The following is an 18921-nucleotide window of genomic DNA, read 5'->3' on the forward strand; positions in this document are numbered from 1 at the left end:
CACTCATCTACTGGTTACAGCCCATGTCACCTTGTCATTTGTGACACTCAATCACGGTGTGATCAGAGCATCCTGGCCACTCCTTTGTGGTACAGCGTATTTAGGACCCAATACCTTGACACATCATCCCTCAACCCAACCCTAGACCACTTCAACCTTCTCTCAAACCTCCCTCCCAAATGACTCGCCCCTCGCACACTCCCAAGACCCCTCAGCAGATCAGACACGAGCTGGAAAACCAGTTTCTGTCACCGCCTTCTACCTTCGCCCCAGAATGGCTAAACAAGCTGCAACAGCGCTGGGACTACCAGTCGTCCAATTACGCCGAGATTTGTCAGTTGGCCCCCACCCAGACTAGGACTGTCACTCGCTTCACCCGCAAAGGCCTGGAAGGGAAGGTTGCCGCCTACCATCAAGTCACAGTGCCTGCGTCGGGCGCCACTGCAAAGAACTCTACGTCACTTCTCCGGAGACCAGCAACCAAATCCGAATTTGTGCGGGGATCAGCCGGTTTTTTCCCTTTTGCGCCAGGTGGACTAGATGGAGTTGACACTATTCAAGCTTACGAGGATCAGGTAAGGCTCGAGGAGGAAAACAGACACTCGACCAAGAAAACGAATGGACTCGCCCGAATCATCAATTTTGGAGTCAACGATGGCCTCTTGGAGGTGCCGCCAGGGTTCTCGAGGGGCATGAAATTTTCAGACAAGAAATCTGTCGAGGCACAAGAAGATGCAGAAGACGTCGAAAAGACATTGAATGCCGATGGTGAAACTGGTGCAGATCCTGCAGGGGCTGCGAGCAATGGAGAGAGTAGTGCCGCGTCAGAGAATGGCGTTGCAATGGTGCCAGGCGAAGGAAAAGAGGCTGACCAAGACGAGGATGAGGACGAATATGCCGACCTTAATGACCTCTTGCCAGTGGAGTTTCCATCCCTAGAGCCTCGTGGGGATCTCTTGCGAGCAACTGGTAAGGTGCCAGGTAAGAAATGGGCTCACGTGGTGGACATTAACAAAGCCATCCCAAACTTTGCAGAATTGGTCCCTGACATGGCACGCACGTGGCCTTTTGAACTCGACACTTTTCAGAAAGAGGCCATCTATCATCTTGAGAGTGGCGACTCGGTGTTTGTCGCTGCCCACACCTCGGCAGGCAAGACTGTCGTTGCCGAATATGCCATCGCCCTGGCTACGAAGCATATGACCAAGGCCATCTATACCTCTCCCATCAAAGCCCTGTCCAATCAAAAGTTTCGTGATTTCAAAAACGTCTTTGACGACGTGGGCATTTTGACCGGCGATGTCCAAATCAATCCGGAAGCAAGCTGTCTCATCATGACGACTGAAATCTTGCGAAGCATGCTCTATCGTGGTGCCGACCTCATTCGAGATGTAGAGTTCGTCATCTTTGATGAAGTACACTATGTCAATGACCTCGAGCGAGGAGTTGTTTGGGAAGAAGTCATTATCATGTTGCCTGATCATGTCACCCTGATTCTCCTTTCAGCCACCGTCCCCAACACCTACGAATTCGCGTCGTGGGTTGGACGTACCAAGAAAAAGAACATTTATGTCATCTCCACACCCAAAAGACCAGTCCCCTTGGAGCATTATCTATGGGCGGGCAAGGGGATACACAAGATTGTGGATTCGGAGAAGCGCTTTATTCAGAAGGGATGGAAAGATGCCAACGACATCTTGTCGGGCCTGGATAAAATCAAAGAGCAGAAAGCGATTGAAGCCCAAGCGCCTGCTCGTGGAGGACAAGCCCCTGGACAACGCGGAGGCGGGCGGGTTCAGCCTCAGCGCGGTGGCTCGAACCAAAGAGGTGGTGCACAGCAGCGAGGTCGGGGTGCTGTGCCGATCAGAGGTCAAGGTAATATCGCGCGAACAGGACGTGGCGGTGGGAGAACGACGGCTGCTCAAGATAGAAACATCTGGGTGCATCTCGTCCAGTTTCTGCGAAAAGAGAATCTGCTGCCGGCCTGCATCTTTGTGTTCTCGAAGAAAAGATGCGAAGAGAACGCTGATTCTCTCTCCAATCAAGACTTTTGCACCGCGGCAGAGAAGAGTGCCATCCACATGATCATCGAGAGGTCAATTGCCAGACTCAGACCGGAGGATCGGGTGTTGCCGCAAATCAGACGCCTACGAGAAATGCTGGGTCGCGGGATCGCCGTCCATCACGGAGGTCTGCTGCCGATTGTGAAAGAAATCGTTGAGATTCTTTTCGCAAGAACCTTGGTGAAGGTGCTATTCGCAACGGAAACCTTTGCAATGGGCCTCAATCTTCCTACCCGAACAGTCGTCTTCTCGGGATACCGCAAGCATGACGGCCGTGAATTCCGAAATCTGCTCCCAGGAGAGTACACTCAAATGGCTGGTCGCGCTGGACGTCGAGGGCTTGACACGGTAGGGACAGTCATTATCGTGACGCCAGGTAAAACCGAGGCACCCTCAGCCTCCGAACTGACCCAGATGATCACTGGTCCTGCCACAAAGCTGCGCAGCCAGTTTAGACTGCATTACAACATGATTCTGAACCTCATGCGGGTCGAGGCATTGAAAATCGAGGAGATGATCAAGCGCAGCTTCTCTGAAAACGCTACACAAGCACTCTTGCCTCAACACGAGGAGCAAGTCGCGTTGTCCCAGGCGACTCTGGACAAGATCAAGCGAGAACCTTGCGATGTATGCGACATCGACGCGGACACCTGCCATGAAGCAGCCATGCAATTCGAACGGCTAACCAAAGAACTCCACATCAGCTTGCTGTCGTCTCCGGTGGGACGGCGGCTTTGGACTGCGAGGAGACTGATAGTGTTCAAACAAGTGAGGCTCTGTTCCATTCCCTCTGTTGGGATCTACTAAGTACTGTGTGTAGGATGGCATCCGCACAGTCGGAGTGCTTCTGGAAGACGGAGTGCGCGCCGGGCCGAATCGAGGCATCAAGGTTCTCGAAATCTCCCACATTGACGCAAAGCGGTCGACGCAAGATCTGCTTCCGTACCTCCCACGTGTACGCATGATGTTCTCTGCCCTACCCGCAAATGCTTCCCAGGTCAAATGGCGGATTACCCAGGTTGGACTGGACGATGTGGAATGTGTTACCCAGACGGTTGTCAAGGTCAGAGGCCCCAGCAGGTTTATCAGGATAAAAAGAGGTAATACTTACATTTATCGGACCCAACAGGCCGATCTGCGGACGCTGCTACAGACCGATGAGGCGCAACGGAAATTTGTCGAAGAAGAATTCATCAACGTCTATTCATCCTGGATCTCAACGGCGTGGGATGAGCTGGAATGGAGCAAGGCGCATGAATTGCATATCCGCGACATTCTAATCAAGAGGAACGAGGCTGCACGAATCTTTGAGAACAGCCAATGTCTGCATTGCACCCAGTTCTTGAAGCACTACGGCATGCAGCACGACGAGTGGCTGATCCGAGAGAATATCCAATCCCTGAAAATGCTGATGTCGGACCAGAATTTGTCCCTGTTGCCGGACTACCAACAGAGAACTGCAGTGTTGAAGGACCTCGGCTTCATCGACGAACAGTCTCGTGTCCAGTTGAAGGGCAAAGTTGCCTGCGAGATCCACTCGGGAGACGAGCTTGTCATCACTGAGCTGATCCTGGAGAATGTGCTAGCATCGTAAGTGACGGGGAAAGGGGAGTCGGGTCAAGCGCGACCAGACTAACGCACATCACAGGTTCGAGCCCGAAGAAATTGTAGCCCTCCTTTCGTCCTTTGTCTTTCAGGAGAAAACGGAAAGCGAACCACAGCTTAATGGCAACCTTGAACGTGGCAAGGAAGCCATCATCGAGATCTCCGAACGGGTCAACCACCACCAGATCGTGCACCAAGTGATTCTCTCGTCCGACGACGCCAACGATTTCGTCTCGAGACAGCGGTTTGGGTTGGTCGAAGTCGTCTACGAATGGGCCAGGGGGATGTCGTTCAACCGCATCACCGACCTGACGGACGTGATGGAAGGCACCATTGTCAGGGTCATCACCAGGCTAGATGAGACATGTCGGGAAGTGATGAGCGCGGCGAGGCTGATTGGCGACCCCTCGCTGTACGCGAAGATGGACAAGGCGCGGGAGTTGATCAGACGAGACGTGGTGTTTACTGCGAGCCTGTACATGTAGGAGTCGCGCGACACGATCAGATGATAAGAGGGTGATGGTTGTCTAGATTGTCGAGTGCAAGACGGGTAAACATGAGCGGGTGGTGTCTCACAAGACGGCCAAGAAGGCCAGAGATTACTACACTTTTACCTGGTACGAGCCTCAAATATCAGAAAGAGCATGTGGTGAATTGCACTCCATCCTTTATTCAGTGTCTGAGTGTCTGCGTCACATAATTCGATCCAGTCTTGGACTTGTAGGAATAAGACGGACAAGTCCGTCACCATCACCTCCTCCAGGATGACATCTCTTCATCCAGACAGAGAGTCTTTGATTGACACAACACGAAAGGGGCGTCTACGAAACAAAGAACAAGAATCATAACTCTACCTTTCAAGCCCATCCACCGATCAGTCTGTCTGTCTGTCTGTCAGCCTGTCAACCAGTCAGCCACCAAGACATCGTGTCCCCGCGAGCCCTTTGTTTGATATACAACTTCAACTCCAACTTTAAGCCATGGCTGCTGGTTCTGCTGGTGCAGGTGCAGGCCCAAAACTCAGCACGTCAGACGACCTGCTGATCTGCTGTGCGTGCGGCGCGCAGTACGACGTGTGCAAAGACACGGGCAGGGATAAGGATGAGTGTCGGATCTGCGAGGTATGTGACGCCTAGGCCTGGCCCTGGCCCTGGTCCTGGGCATTTGCTTTGGACCCTGGCACTGCCATTGTCTGTCTGATTGAGTCCTGTCGTGGCTGGCCCCAAAGAGGGAGAGGGAGAGGCATGAATTTCCTGTTCACGATGATAATTGCCTCTCCATAGGACCCCAGACAATTCGTTCCCCCTTCAGGCCAAGCGTTCACGACACTGCGCGAGCTCAAAGAGGGACCCTACGCGAACGTCTTTGAGGTGTGCGACCACAACGACACCGTCGTCGAGATCCATACCGAGCCAAAGGTACGTTTCTCCACCCCATCCACATACATACACACGGACGGACGGACGGACGGATGGACGTATGTGTGTACCCATGTATCTGTCTACCTTGGTATCCACCTGGGTATCTACTCGGGTATATGGATATCTATCCGGGGTATATATCGTACTTCTCCTCCTACCATGTATTAACCGACCACGGACTGTGCGATAGTTCGGAATCGGCCAGGGAGCGCGCCTGATCAGGACGCCCAACGGCAATGTCCTCTGGGACTTGGTGGCGTATTTGGACCAGGATACCGTGGACAAGGTACGTTCGTACGTCCATTACCTGCCACTGCTCGAGGAACATGGAGAAAAGATGTGGATTGCAAGGGTTGATGCATAAAGCCTGGCAGATTACCGAGCTGGGCGGGTTGAAATTCATCGTCATTTCACATCCGCATTTTTATACGTAAGTTCCATCCGTCCTGTTTAACCTGTCAAGTCTCGGGTCTCTCTAAGCAGACTTGAGGGTCGTCGTGTGGTATTATTCAATGCTGACAACGCCTCCGAAAATCCCTCAGAACCTGGGCCGATTGGTCCTCGACATTCAACTGCCCCGTGTACATGACCGAGGTCGACTCGGTCTGGGCTAACAGAAAAGACACGCCGTCGGCAACCTTGAAACTTCTAACAGAGCCCACCACGGAGCTACTCCCGGGCCTCACGTCGGTCATCTGCGGAGGCCACTTCCCCGGCAGCCAGGTCCTGCACTCGCTCCCGCCAAACACGCCCGTTCCGACACTCTTCGTCGCAGACACCATCTTCGCGGTGCAGTCGAGCCACAATCCCGACCCGGGCAAGCGGAGTGACACCATCTCGTACCAGTTCCTCTGGAGCATTCCCAACTTCATCCCCCTGCCGCCGGAAGAGGTGCTCAAGATCTGGAGGGCGCTCAAGCCGTTGGAGTTCAAGGCAACTTATGGTGTCATGGCCAAAATCACCAATGTTTGTGAGTCTGCTTCATCCTTCTCTTTTGTTGTGACCCTGCAACCTGACCTCGAGGACACATCGCTGATCGTTTCGGGTCGTCGTTATTTCGTTAGTCGAGAAACCTGGACAGAGTCTGAGTCTCAAGGGGAGGTTGCTCCAGAGCGCCAAAATCGCCGTCAAAGCAATGGGGTATTCGGACCATGCCATTTTCGCCGAGGAGCTGTGAGTGATGAAAAGTCGCTGGAGGAACGTAGGACACATGGGTGGGTGGTTCGCCCTTTTCATCCATTTGATCATGTTGAACGCATGGCATTCGTACTTCTCAGACCAAAAGAACTGCATTCAAACATCCGTCACGGCTAGGATCGTTCGTGACCTGCGCGTACTTCCCCCACACCACTTTGCCGCCGGTTGTGACCAGTCCCAGCTCCGACACGTTGACCTCAATAACGGTGCCCTTGGTCAGCACGCCCAACTGCGTGTAGAGTGGGTTTTGCGGGTTCTTCTTGACGCTGATTATGGGTAACTGCACCGTGACGCCCAACTCGGGATGTGTGACATTGGCCTTTTTGTACCGGAGACCCATGGGGCGAATGAAGCGCTCGTATTTGACGGGCCGTCTGGTGAAATCGGGCCCGACAAAGGTCGGCTGCGTGATCATCCTCTTCCAGCTCTTCTTGGCCGTCTTCTTTCCCGTCTTGACCACCTTGAACATCTCCTCCTCGCTGATGCCCTTGACCTTGGGCAGCGGCACCGAGAACTTGGCCGCCTTCTCGGCCCGTTTGTTCTTGATCGCGCTGGACAGTGCCTTGGCCTGGTTGGCTTGGGATCGGTCGAGCAGGTAACCGGGCAGAGGGGTCGATGAGGGTTCGTTAGGTGCCGCCGACTTGACGTCTCGCTCCTCCTGCGCCTTGATGGCCTTTCTCATCTGGATCTTCTCCGCGTGTCGCTTCTTCTGGTGCAACTTCGCCCGCAGGCCGCGCAGGTTCTGCGCCTTCTCGGACATGGCGTGCCCTTCACGGGCCTCTCGTTTTCGTACTCGCTCATCGTGGTCGAGTCGCTTGCCGTGCTGTTTCTGCCAGCGTTCGATGTACTCATTCTGAGGCATGGTGGATTTGTTCTCTTTGGAAACAAAGGTATTGGTGCAGGAGCAGGAGCAGTTGTGCTGTATCGTTAGGCCAAGCGGTCGCTCACTCACTCGCTCTGCGTACAATGTACAGAAAAAGTTTCGGTGAATAAAATGCCCGCCAAAAATTTCCTGGGTGGGGCCCGGGAATTATGGTCACGTGTGCCAAGGCGAGGAGACAAGGTCGGAGAACTTTCTCTTCTAGGACAAGTTGGCTGGCAGGCTGGTTTGTGGATGGTCTAGATGAGCCTGCCCTCGCCCTTGAAGTCGCTGGATGCCTGACCAGCCTACGAATGCAAGGCGGACCAACCAGCACAGCACGCCATGCGCTGATCGGAGAAGTCTTCCAACGACACTAGTACCATTCAGACAACAAGCCAGCCAACTCAATGATGCGATGGTGGCAAACATCCTACCCTCCCAGCCTCCCTGCCTCTCCTCGCTACCTCGTTACCCCTGTCCTACAAGTAAGCAAAAAAAAGTCCCGCCAATCCCGTAGCTTGCCCCATCGGACAGATGCATCCGTTAGTCCACGCGGAGTACTCTCACATCACGCAGACAGGCCAACCAAGTCAGCAAGTCTTGCGGCAAGGTTGACAAGCTCTGCCAACGCTACTACCAATGTTGGACGTGCTTGTACCGAGTACTGACATCCTGTTTTGTTGGGGGAAAGGGGAAAGTGTCAACCTCGACATTATCCCTCGCTATTTATCCAAGTACGAGGTTATGACAACATGTCCTCGACATGACAATTCTGCTATCTGGGGCGTCTGTTGCAACAGAGCAGCCGCTCATGTAAAAATGATCTTTTGATCCTGACCACAGAAACTGAACCTCTCTCAGTCATCTGAGAATGAATGCGTGACGTATTTCTTGGAAATTTTGAATAAACCCAGGCCAGGAATTTGTCTCTTTTGATTTCGAGTTCGACATCCCAGCGCCAACAAATGGGTAATGGAGTGCCATTATTCCGTCCGAGGGAATCAGTTACCTAGTTGGGAATAGTAGATGTTCGTGATGCTGGACCAAGGAACTCGTCGGACGGCTGCAGCGTACTGCAGCCAGCCTTTGGGCTGGGGAGTCGAATGTGTATAAGCGAATCAATGCATTGGTGTGTCGGCAACGCTCTTGCGCAAGGCGCCTGGTGTTCCACACCACTTACGAGGTTTGAGCAAAGGTACGATTCTCTCGACTTACAATCAGTCTGCGAAGTCCATGTCAGGGCTTGTTTCCTTGCCAGGGCCCAACTGACACGGAAAGAGTCGTAGGGTAAAGAAGCGGACGAAAGATGCGTGTTTTTACTCATCGAGTGTGCGGTCTTTCGAAATTGTTGAGTGCCTACACAAACTCACGGCCTAAAGATTTCAATGGCAGCCCAGGCCAAGAAGATTGCTCAAAATTGACGTCCGGGCTAATCGCAGCGGAATTACAATAAGGGTTTCAGTGTGAGCGAATGGAACCTGCGCCATTCATAACATGCTCGTCGCTAGCCCAACAACCTCCTTCGGAGTTGAGGGTCCGTCTGCCCTGCTTGCCAGGCTTTTAACAGCGCCCCCTCTATTCTCGTCAATGTGTCCAAGGAGAAGATACGGGCTTCCCTTTCGCAGCCGCCGTAATGTGGGACAAACTTCGGAAGTTAGAGGACGGCCGAGCCAAGACAATAAGTGGCACCTGGGGAAGTAGAAGAAACGGTGGTTCAATTGACATGAACTGTAAAGACTGTGTGAGCAGAAGACACCAAATCGGGCACATTGAGTACATACACACTGTCAAGTGTCAATAACGAATCTGGAGAGGGAGAAGTCGGCAAGTCTGGACATTACTGATGCATCAATGCGGCTTCGCGATTCAAGTTCCACGAAGAAGGATGAAGAATATCTCTTTGAGCCTGATAGAGGCGACTTCATCTCTCGCTGGCATTGTCGCCTATACACGCAGGGATGCTGGCTCAAAGCCCCAACATGAAAGGCGCAGTTGGAGGGGTTGGCGCACTAGGCTTCTTTAGGCCATAACCTCACGTGAAACATGAATAAAGGCTGAGGTGTTGACCGATGATTCTGTCTGACAAATTTGGGATTTAGGTAAGATCATTACCGCCCAAAATAGTCTAACCTTATGAGGAAAGGTACAATAGATAAGCGGAAGGCACAGCATCTCCTCGCAATAACATCACACGTTGATCCCGCGATCGTTCCGCGGATCTTCCTCGCTTCATTTCTTGCAGGTTCGCTCTAGACAGATTGCTTTGCTGTCTTTCTTTCTAGATTTCGGACAGGTGTGGCGATTCAATAATAGAATTAGAAGAAAGAAATCCCAATGCTGACGCAGGACCCTGGGAGGGGGCCTCGCCAGCTCATCGTTGTCTTACGATGCCCTCGTACAGCCTAAACTAATGGCCATCGTGCCTTGGACCATCTTGAGACCCTTTTTCCATTCCAATGTCCCGCTAGAGTCACAGTTCTTACAGACCAGGAGAGCCGGATATTCGTCGGAGCTCCTCCATCGTCATCCTCTCGCTCGATGCCGATATGGAAGAACCAAATACAGACAGCCACGGCGTCCCCGAACGGATCGAAGAAATAGAAATTCAGCTGGTCAAAGATGTTCTACCACCTTCGCCGCCATTAACCAACGGTAGCATGTCAGACCTGGATGGCGGAAAAGTAGACATACCACTTCCACCTCCGACCATTATCCCTAACAAAGTGCTGGACCTCGATTTGAAGACACCGGACAGCCATGTACCGCGTGACCCCAGACTGATCAGACTGACCGGAGTTCACCCATTCAATGTCGAAGCACCCCTCACAGAACTATTCAACGAAGGTTTCCTAACAAGTCCGGAACTGTTTTATGTGAGGAACCATGGCGCTGTACCGCAGGTCAAGGACGAAGACATTATTGACTGGCAGTTTACAGTGGAAGGACTGGTGGACAAACCGATGACAATATCGCTGAAAGAGTTGATGACTGAATACGAGCAAGTGACGTATCCAATCACCCTCGTGTGTGCAGGGAATCGAAGAAAGGAACAGAACGTGGTCCGAAAAAGCAAAGGGTTCTCTTGGGGCGCCGCTGGACTCTCGACGGCTCTCTTCACCGGCGTCGTCATGTCCGATGTCATCAGAAGAGCGAGACCCATGCGGAATGCTAGGTATGTCTGTATGGAAGGCGCCGACAGGCTTCCCAATGGATTCTATGGCACATCTGTCAAGTTGAACTGGGCCTTGGACGCCAATCGCGGCTTCATGCTCGCTTACAAGATGAACGGCGAGACACTCCGACCGGATCACGGCAAGCCTTTGCGTGCAGTGATCCCCGGCCAGATCGGAGGTCGGTCCGTCAAATGGCTGAAGAAGCTGATTGTCACAGATGCACCCAGTGACAACTGGTATCACATCTACGACAACCGGGTCCTGCCGACCATGATCTCTCCTGAAGAGGCGGCAAGCAATACGAATTGGTGGATGGATGAACGGTATGCCATCTACGACCTTAGCCCCAACTCTGTCATCTGTTACCCCCAGCACGAGGAGCGGCTGTGCCTGAACCGAGCCCCTCACGCCTACAGAGCCAGAGGATATGCCTATAGTGGAGGTGGCCGCCGCATCACACGTGTCGAGATCTCACTGGACAAAGGCAAAGCGTGGCGGCTGGCAGAAATTGACTACGTCGAGGACCGTTACCGACACGTGGAGAAAGATCTGTTTGGGGGCCGGCTTGACATGTCGTGGCGCGAGACGTGCTTTTGCTGGTGTTTCTGGTCGATCAGTCTACTCACTGACGAACTCGCCAGAGCAAAAGACATCCTCGTGCGTTCAATGGACGAGAGCATGAATGTTCAACCACGCGACATGTACTGGTCTGTTCTTGGGATGATGAACAACCCGTGGTTCCGTGTCACGATCACCCTGGATGGCGAGCAACTCCGCTTCGAACACCCGACCCAGCCTGCACTAATGCCAGGCGGCTGGATGGAAAGAGTCAAGAAGTCCGGGGGGAACTTGGCCAACGGCTTTTGGGGGGAGAGACTTGACGGCGAAGAACCAACGATCTCCGTCGAAGAACAGGCCAAGGAAATCTCTATGGTCAAGGAAGGTCTCAAGAACCCCGTCACCATCGACGAGCTTCGGAAACATGGCACCGAGCAACAGCCCTGGTTCGTGGTCAAGGGCGAAGTGTATGATGGCACGGCATTTCTGAAGGAGCATCCCGGCGGTGCGCAAAGTATCATCTCGGCGGCTGGATTAGACAGTACTGAGGAGTTTCTCGCGATCCACAGCGAAACAGCTAAGGCTATGATGCCTAAGTATCATATCGGGTCACTTGATGACGCCGCCAAAACTGCCTTGATGGTGGGCGAGATTGAGATCGAGCAGTGTGTGAAACCTCCCGATGTCTTCCTGAATGCCAAAGCATGGAAGAGGGCCATCCTCCACGACAAGCGAGTTGTTTCTGGGGATACTCGTATCTTTACTTACAAGTTGGAGCATCCGGAGCAACGCCTCGGCTTACCCGTCGGTCAACATCTCATGGTGAGGCTCCGAGACCCCGTCACCCGCGAAGCCATCATTCGCAGTTATACTCCCATCTCGGATATCAACGACCAGGGCTTCATGGAGATGCTCGTTAAAGTGTACTTTGCAAATACAGGCCGCGAGGGTGGCAAGATGTCCCTGGCGATGGATGCTCTGCCCATTGGACATTTCGTCGAGATGAAGGGACCGATCGGCAAGTTCGAATACGTTGGTTGTGGCAAGTGTCTCGTCTACGAGCAGGAGAGGATTGTTGACTCGTTCATCATGATCTGTGGAGGAAGTGGAATCACGCCCATCTATCAAGTCTTCCGGGCCATCGTTCGAGACCCCGATGACAAGACGCAGTGCACCATCTTTGACGGGAATCGGTTTTTCGAGGACATTTTGTGCAGAGAAGAGCTCGACGCTTTGCTGATGGGGAACGAGCACAGATGTAGAGTCCTGCATACGCTTACCAACCCACCCAAAGACTGGACGGGCTTGAGAGGGCGCATCACCGGCCAGTTGGTTCTCGATCACTCTACCAGAACCGATGAAACGCTGATACTCATATGTGGTCCAGAGGCGATGGAGAAGACCATGCGTGAAGCGCTGCTGGAGCAGGGTTGGCATGATGACCAAGTGATGGTCTTTTAGAAGTTTGTGTTGTCACCGATCAGGATCGGCAGGACAGTGCCATTGCGTAGGGCAGGCTGCACTCCTATCGGTGATTCTAGGCCATCTACTGGGTCGTGCTCCGCATGGTTAAGACGATTCTGAGAACACGGGCTGGTTCGAAGAAGATATAACCAGCATGGAGAGAGAGACATTGAGTGGACATGACAATCTCACGTGATGGGAAATATCTTCGAGGTGTTTCTCTCATACCATTGTATTACGGTAATTTTACTCACCGTGACAGCGCCAATGTATTGATCAAGACATGCTAGTGAGCATGTTATCGCAACGTCTCACGACCACTCAAGTCTCGACTTTTCTCCCCTTCCCCAGCCCCGGTCTTCTTATCTCTGACGCTCCACCGCCTGTCGTCAAATCTCCAAGGGCCATGGAGAAAGCCATGGTCAATATCTCTGTTCGCGGTCTCGCAGTCGCTCCTGTCCGTGCTTGTGCGGACGACTCAATGACGATAGAAAATGACAATGTGATAATTCGCTATTGGCTGTTGCAGAACACTCCAATTGGGACTGGGAGCAGCAGTTCCTTGCCTGAGATCTACATCCCCAAGTTTCGCTGATAGGCTGACGTTTCCACCTTCCCAGTTCCAAGTGAATGTTACCCTACATCCCCGCGGAGATCGTAGATTCTGCGCGTAGCGGTGTCGCGTCACCGATCTGGGAACATGGTAAACTGAGATCAGGTCGGCGAGTGAACGAGTTTCTTTCTTTTCTTTGACACTCTTCTAGTACCTGATGTGACATTCTTACTCGAAGCAGAGTATTTGTATCCTGAGAAATGCGACTGCGTTGACTTACTCGCAGTTGTGCACTATCCGAAGGGTATCAACCGGGGAGGGTGAAGAGAAGTGGACAACATGTCATGGCCAACAACATCGCCTGATATGGCTATCAACCGCTACCCGGAACAGGTGGAATCCCACGGTGACGGAAAGCCGACCTCAGGTCAAAGGAAGAAGGTGGTGGTTGTCGGTCTGGGAATGGTCGGCATAGCCTTTGTGTAAGTTCACAGACGGCGTTAGTCCAAGATACGACGAACCTAGGAACCAAATCAGAGCATCCCGCTAATGGCCGCTTGACAGAGAGAAGCTCCTCAAACTCGATGCCAAGAGGAAAGAATACAACATCGTGGTCATTGGCGAGGAACCTCACCTCGCCTACAACCGCGTCGGATTGACCAGCTTCTTTCAGCACAGACGAGTCGAGTCGCTTTACCTCAACCCGGAGTCTTGGTATAAGACCCACGCAACAGACTCTTTCGGCTACCATCTGAACACTCTCGTGACCGAAATCAAGCCGGAGCAGAAAGTTGTGGTAACAGCCTCAGGTGATACGATACCTTACGACACCCTTGTTCTGGCTACGGGGTCCGATGCCATCCTCCCACGGCATACCCCTGGCCATGATGCCAATGGAGTGTTTGTATACAGAACCATTGACGATCTTCAGAAGCTCATCGCCTTCGCGACGACCGTCAAGGGTACAACAGGCTGCGTCGTGGGTGGCGGACTCCTTGGTCTCGAAGCAGCCAAAGCCATGATGGACCTGGAGGAATTCAAGCAGGTCACACTCATTGAAAGAAACAGATGGGTCCTGTCGCGGCAGCTCGATGGAGATGCTGGTGCCATGGTCGTCGAGCTCGTCCGCAATCTCGGACTCGACGTTATGCTTGGCAAGAGGGTTGGAAGAATCTTGACCAACGAGGACAACGCCGTGAGGGGTGTTGTGTTCGAGGACGGCGAGGAAATGGAGTGTTCCTGCATCATGTTCGCCATTGGCATCAAGGCGAGAGACGAGTTGGCCAGGGCTGCGGGTCTGAAGTGCTCCGACCGAGGAGGTGGTGTCGTGGTCGATGACGATCTCAGGACGAGCGACCCAAGCATATACGCAATTGGCGAATGTGCAAGCTGGGGAGAGCAAACGTTTGGTCTTATCGCACCAGGGATCGAACAAGCCGATGTCCTATCATTCAATCTCACCCAAGCCAAGTTCCACAGCCCTCGGACCTTCAAACGGCCAGATTTGAGCACAAAGCTCAAGTTGTTGGGTGTCGAAGTCGCCAGCTTCGGGGATTTCTTTGCCGACAGAGATGGACCGAAGGATCTTCCGAAGAGGCACGTCAAGCGGCAGGAGAAGAGAGTCGCGGACAAGCACCTCACCGATGCGCCTATACCTCCGGCCGTTAAAGCGATCACCTACAGAGACCCATTTGCGGCTGTATACAAGAAATATTTGTTCACCGTGGATGGCAAATATCTCCTCGGTGGTATGATGATCGGCGACACGAGGGACTATGTCAAACTGGTGCCAATGGTCAAGAACAAAAAGCAATTGGAGGTGCCTCCATCTCAATTCATCATCGGAGCATCAAAAGATGGCGAAGAAAATGGCGACAACCTGTCAGACGACACACAAATCTGTTCTTGCCACAACGTCAGCAAAGGCGACGTCGCCAGCGTGGTCAAGGATGGCTCCTGTAAGTCGATTGGCGACGTCAAGTCTTGCACCAAGGCGGGCACAGGCTGCGGTGGGTGCATGCCTCTAGTTCAGTCTATATTCAACAAGGCGATGAAAGAAATGGGTCAAGAAGTTCTGAACCATATTTGTCCTCACTTCAGATACTCACGGGCTGACCTCTACAACATTGTCTACGTCAAGAAACTGACAGACTTTGGCGCGGTCATGAGATCCAGCGGCACCAATCCAGACAGCCTCGGATGCGAAGTGTGCAAGCCAGCCGTTGCATCGGTTCTCTCCAGCACGTTCAACAAGCACGTTATGGAGAAGCCACTTCACGGACTGCAGGATACCAACGACAAGTACCTCGGGAATATTCAGCGCAATGGAACGTTCTCCGTCATACCTCGTGTTGCCGGTGGTGAGATCAGCCCCGACAAACTCATCGTAATCGGCCAAGTTGCGAAGAAATACGGCCTCTATACCAAAATCACTGGTGGCCAACGCATTGACATGTTCGGTGCGAAGAAGCAGGATCTCCTTGATATCTGGTCGGAGCTGGTGGCCGGTGGACTCGAATCAGGCCATGCATATGCCAAATCTCTCCGCACGGTCAAGTCGTGTGTAGGTACCACTTGGTGCCGCTTCGGCATCGGAGACTCGGTTGGTCTTGCTATCCGGCTGGAAGAGAGGTACAAGTCGATCCGAGCACCACACAAGATCAAAGGCGGTGTTTCCGGATGCGTCCGAGAATGTGCCGAAGCCCAAAACAAAGATTTCGGGTGCATTGCCACAGAAAAGGGGTTCAACATCTTCGTTGGGGGGAATGGCGGTGCAACGCCGAGACACTCGGAAATCCTGGCCAAAGACGTCCCTCCAGACGACGTCATCCCCATCCTTGACCGTTACTTGATGTTCTACATCCGAACGGCCGACAGGCTTCAGAGAACGGCTCGGTGGGTAGAAAGCCTGCCTGGTGGTATCCAGTATCTGCGCGAGGTTATTCTAGAGGACAAGCTGGGCATCTGTGCGGAGCTCGAGAAGCAAATGCAAGAGCTTGTTGGCACATTCTTCTGCGAGTGGACGGCAGTACTGAACGACCCGGAGAAGCGGAGAGCGTTTCAGCAATTTGCAAACACGGCAGATACCAGGGAACCTGCTGTGGAAAAGGTCGAGGAGAGAGGTCAGTTCAGGCCAGCGTACTGGAGCAAGGACTCGGCAGGTGAAGACTTCAAGAGGACCCGGTGGTCCAGTCTTACGTGGCAACCCATTGTCGAGGCGAACAAGTTCCAAGACCTGGACACTGGCTCGTCACAAACCATTATACGGGGCGACACGCAACTCGCGATCTTCAAACTGAAGGGCAAATACTACGCCAGCCAGCAAATGTGCCCGCACCGCCGAACCTTTGGACTCTCGGACGGCCTCGTGGGTGAAATCACCTCGCCCGGCTGCAAAGACAGCAAACTCTACGTCAGCTGCCCGTACCACAAGCGGAATTTCCAGCTGAATGGCGAGATTGAATTTGGTAAGAAGGACGCGGGTGCCGGCTCGTGCTCCAACGACAACACTTTGTCCATCGCCACGTTCCCGGCCGAGGAGCGGGATGATGGTTGGGTATATCTCAAGCTGCCGCCGGTGCAGGAGATGGACAGTGTGATTGGAACAAGCAAGTGGGTGGTTAAAAAGGATGAAGCACTGAATCCCTTTGCCCGTCTTGACAAGAGGCTCGGGTACGACAAAGGGCTGCGGCCCCAGAAGATGGTCGGGCCCATGGCTGGGACTGGAAATGTGCGGGCTGGACGAGAAATCGGGGTGGCGGCGCAAAGGAGGATTGACTGGTAGACTGTAGACAATCGGGCGATAGACGTTGGGAATAGAAATATCATGTGCGTGAGGACCATTCCATTCTCTTTTTTCTTCACACTTTACTGTTAACACGCTTCCCGATCGTTAGGAGGTCGGCATTGGTCTTGAAGAAAGAGTCCATGATCAGACTGTCAAAAAGAAGCCTCAGCCTCGTGACAGAAAGGAGCGCAAGGCTGACAGCCAATCCAGCCAATCATGTACGAGGAACTTCGGTACTTTTCGGCTCTTAGCGCGTTTCTCATTGTCTTGCTGACTGGCAACATTTCTCATCAACCCGACCCAACTTATCCTCTTCCGCCTATTTGAGTCCATAATTGGTGAGGAAAGAACATGCAGGTATAGCTTTGAGCCTAAGAAACAAAGTTGGAGCCGACAGAGAGAACGCGAAAGGGAGGGGGCGGCAAGCAGCTTCGTTATGAGCGGGGCATTGAACTCGCGCCATCGACAATCTGAGCATCTGATTCTCTCTACGGGTCTCTTTGGCACGCTTCTTCTCCAGCTCGTCGCCGCCTACACGGTTCCGCAATATGTACTCGACTACGGTGAGTTGCTTCTCTTTCCCGAAGGAACGAAAGCAAGGCCAATGACGTTTCCCCGTTGTGACACAATGTCGGTCGTCGCCTGAGGTCACCCGGCAAGATTGAAGCAATCGTATACCTTGCTAGCGAAGAGAATATTTTGCATTGGCTAACTAGCTCTCTTCTTCAGCCCCAATCGTCTGGCTTCACTCCGACGACCCGTACATGCCAAGTGACATCTTGACGCATATCTTGCACACGTCCCCGAGGGTCGGCTTTGATCCCATCACCGAGGCGACACCGCTGGCGAGCCTCGAGAATCTGTCGCTGTTGAACGCATACGGCAAAGATGGGACCGACGTCTTCTTGACGGCAGTGGACGACGTGTCGACCTTTCCGGATTGGGTGCTCGGCGAGACACCCGATGCGACGACGGGTGCCCTTACCAATTCTACAGCGTGTGCTGTTGTCGTGGTGGAGAAGACGACGAAGAAGGGAAAACATGTCGACCCCCAACATGGTCAGCAAGAAGTACTAGTATTGGACGCTTTCTACTTCTACTTCTACTCGTGGAACGAGGGGGCGGATATCTCGCAGGTACTTCCGCCGCTGAACAGGTTGTTCCCGGACAGTAAGCCGGGCGATCACTATGGAAATCACCTGGGCGACTGGGAACACAACATGGTCCGATTCCAGAACGGGAAGCCGACGGGGATATACTTCAGCCACCACACCAGCGGCGAGAGCTGCGCGTGGGATGACGAAGCGTGCCTTTCGAAGCAGGGGGAGCGACCCGTCGTGTTCAGCGCGCGCGGATCCCACGCGAACTATCCCTCGGCGGGGAGCCATGTCCACGACGAAGCCCTCATCGACGTCGCAGACAAGGGCCGGATGTGGGATCCCATCAAACGGGCCTATTTTTACCGCTACGACCCTCAGACAGGGGGACGGGGAATCTTCACCGCCGCAGACCCCGCCGGCACCGACCCGGCCGACTGGCTCAACTTCAACGGCAACTGGGGCGACAAGCAATACCCGGACACGGACCCGCGACAAGAGACGGTCCCGTACTTTGGCCTCAAGAAATTCAACAGCGGCCCCAACGGACCCAAGTTCAAGCACCTGGTGCGAAAAGGCCTGGTGCCCGACGTGGGCGAGAAGCCCAACCTCATCAAGACCCTCGTGCACTGGTACATGGGCATGTACGGGTGCTGCCTGAGGGGGATCAATCCGTGGGTCGTCGTCGTGTTGGTAGTGCTTGTCGTGGCCGTGTCTGTTGCACTGTGCGTCTTTGCGTGCAAGAGGGTTCGGCCGCGGTTGAAGGCGTGGATTCTCGAGAAGATGAAGAAGAGGAAACACGACGAAGCTAAGGACACCGCTGAAGTTCAGCTTCGTCTGCTTGGTCCGGACGGGGTCGAAGCTGAGGATGATGATCCAGAGGCACACAGTATAGATAGATAGATGGACGGGCCGTAATATAACTCTGGAGGTTCGTTCCACGGCATGCCGGATGCTGTTCCGGGCTGTCTGAGTAACATACTATGGCACTGGATCAGTGAGCAGTCCTGATGACCACTCGGTCCTATATACCAATCAATATATATTATGGTGAACGCCACCAGATGATGTCAATCGACGAGTACAAGTATAGTGCACAGACCATACGAAGGATGTACTAGCTCGCAGCGGATAGCTATAC

At 53.3% G+C, this 18921-nt stretch overlaps 6 protein-coding genes across 6 annotated transcripts; 5 read left to right on the forward strand and 1 right to left on the reverse strand.

The window, feature by feature from the left end:
• Positions 1–179: 179 nt before the first annotated feature.
• AYO20_06563 (hypothetical protein) lies at positions 180–4153 on the forward strand (the record flags this gene model as incomplete). Its single annotated transcript, XM_022644852.1, has 4 exons — positions 180–2831; positions 2884–3126; positions 3193–3653; positions 3712–4153. 4 exons carry the CDS (start codon positions 180–182, stop codon positions 4151–4153), a joined length of 3798 nt encoding a protein of 1265 aa, XP_022499120.1.
• A 495-nt stretch (positions 4154–4648) lies between these two features.
• On the forward strand, positions 4649–6266 carry AYO20_06564 (hypothetical protein; the record flags this gene model as incomplete). The annotated part of the gene is made up of 6 exons (XM_022644853.1): positions 4649–4789; positions 4952–5086; positions 5280–5375; positions 5464–5519; positions 5632–6059; positions 6154–6266. The coding sequence occupies 6 exons, from the start codon at positions 4649–4651 to the stop codon at positions 6264–6266; spliced, it is 969 nt and encodes a 322-aa protein (XP_022499121.1).
• Positions 6267–6362: 96 nt separating this feature from the next.
• On the reverse strand, positions 6363–7148 carry AYO20_06565 (ribosome biogenesis protein NSA2; the record flags this gene model as incomplete). The annotated part of the gene is made up of 1 exon (XM_022644854.1): positions 6363–7148. The coding sequence occupies one exon, from the start codon at positions 7146–7148 to the stop codon at positions 6363–6365; it is 786 nt and encodes a 261-aa protein (XP_022499122.1).
• A 2546-nt stretch (positions 7149–9694) lies between these two features.
• On the forward strand, positions 9695–12340 carry AYO20_06566 (hypothetical protein; the record flags this gene model as incomplete). The annotated part of the gene is made up of 1 exon (XM_022644855.1): positions 9695–12340. One exon carries the CDS (start codon positions 9695–9697, stop codon positions 12338–12340), a length of 2646 nt encoding a protein of 881 aa, XP_022499123.1.
• Positions 12341–13235: 895 nt separating this feature from the next.
• On the forward strand, positions 13236–16680 carry AYO20_06567 (nitrite reductase [NAD(P)H], large subunit; the record flags this gene model as incomplete). Its single annotated transcript, XM_022644856.1, has 2 exons — positions 13236–13378; positions 13461–16680. 2 exons carry the CDS (start codon positions 13236–13238, stop codon positions 16678–16680), a joined length of 3363 nt encoding a protein of 1120 aa, XP_022499124.1.
• A 439-nt stretch (positions 16681–17119) lies between these two features.
• AYO20_06568 (hypothetical protein) lies at positions 17120–18683 on the forward strand (the record flags this gene model as incomplete). The annotated part of the gene is made up of 2 exons (XM_022644857.1): positions 17120–17246; positions 17413–18683. The coding sequence occupies 2 exons, from the start codon at positions 17120–17122 to the stop codon at positions 18681–18683; spliced, it is 1398 nt and encodes a 465-aa protein (XP_022499125.1).
• Positions 18684–18921: the final 238 nt, after the last annotated feature.

This window comes from Fonsecaea nubica, assembly GCF_001646965.1.
Source record: "Fonsecaea nubica strain CBS 269.64 chromosome Unknown Scaff42, whole genome shotgun sequence".
Lineage (NCBI taxonomy): Eukaryota > Fungi > Ascomycota > Eurotiomycetes > Chaetothyriales > Herpotrichiellaceae > Fonsecaea > Fonsecaea nubica.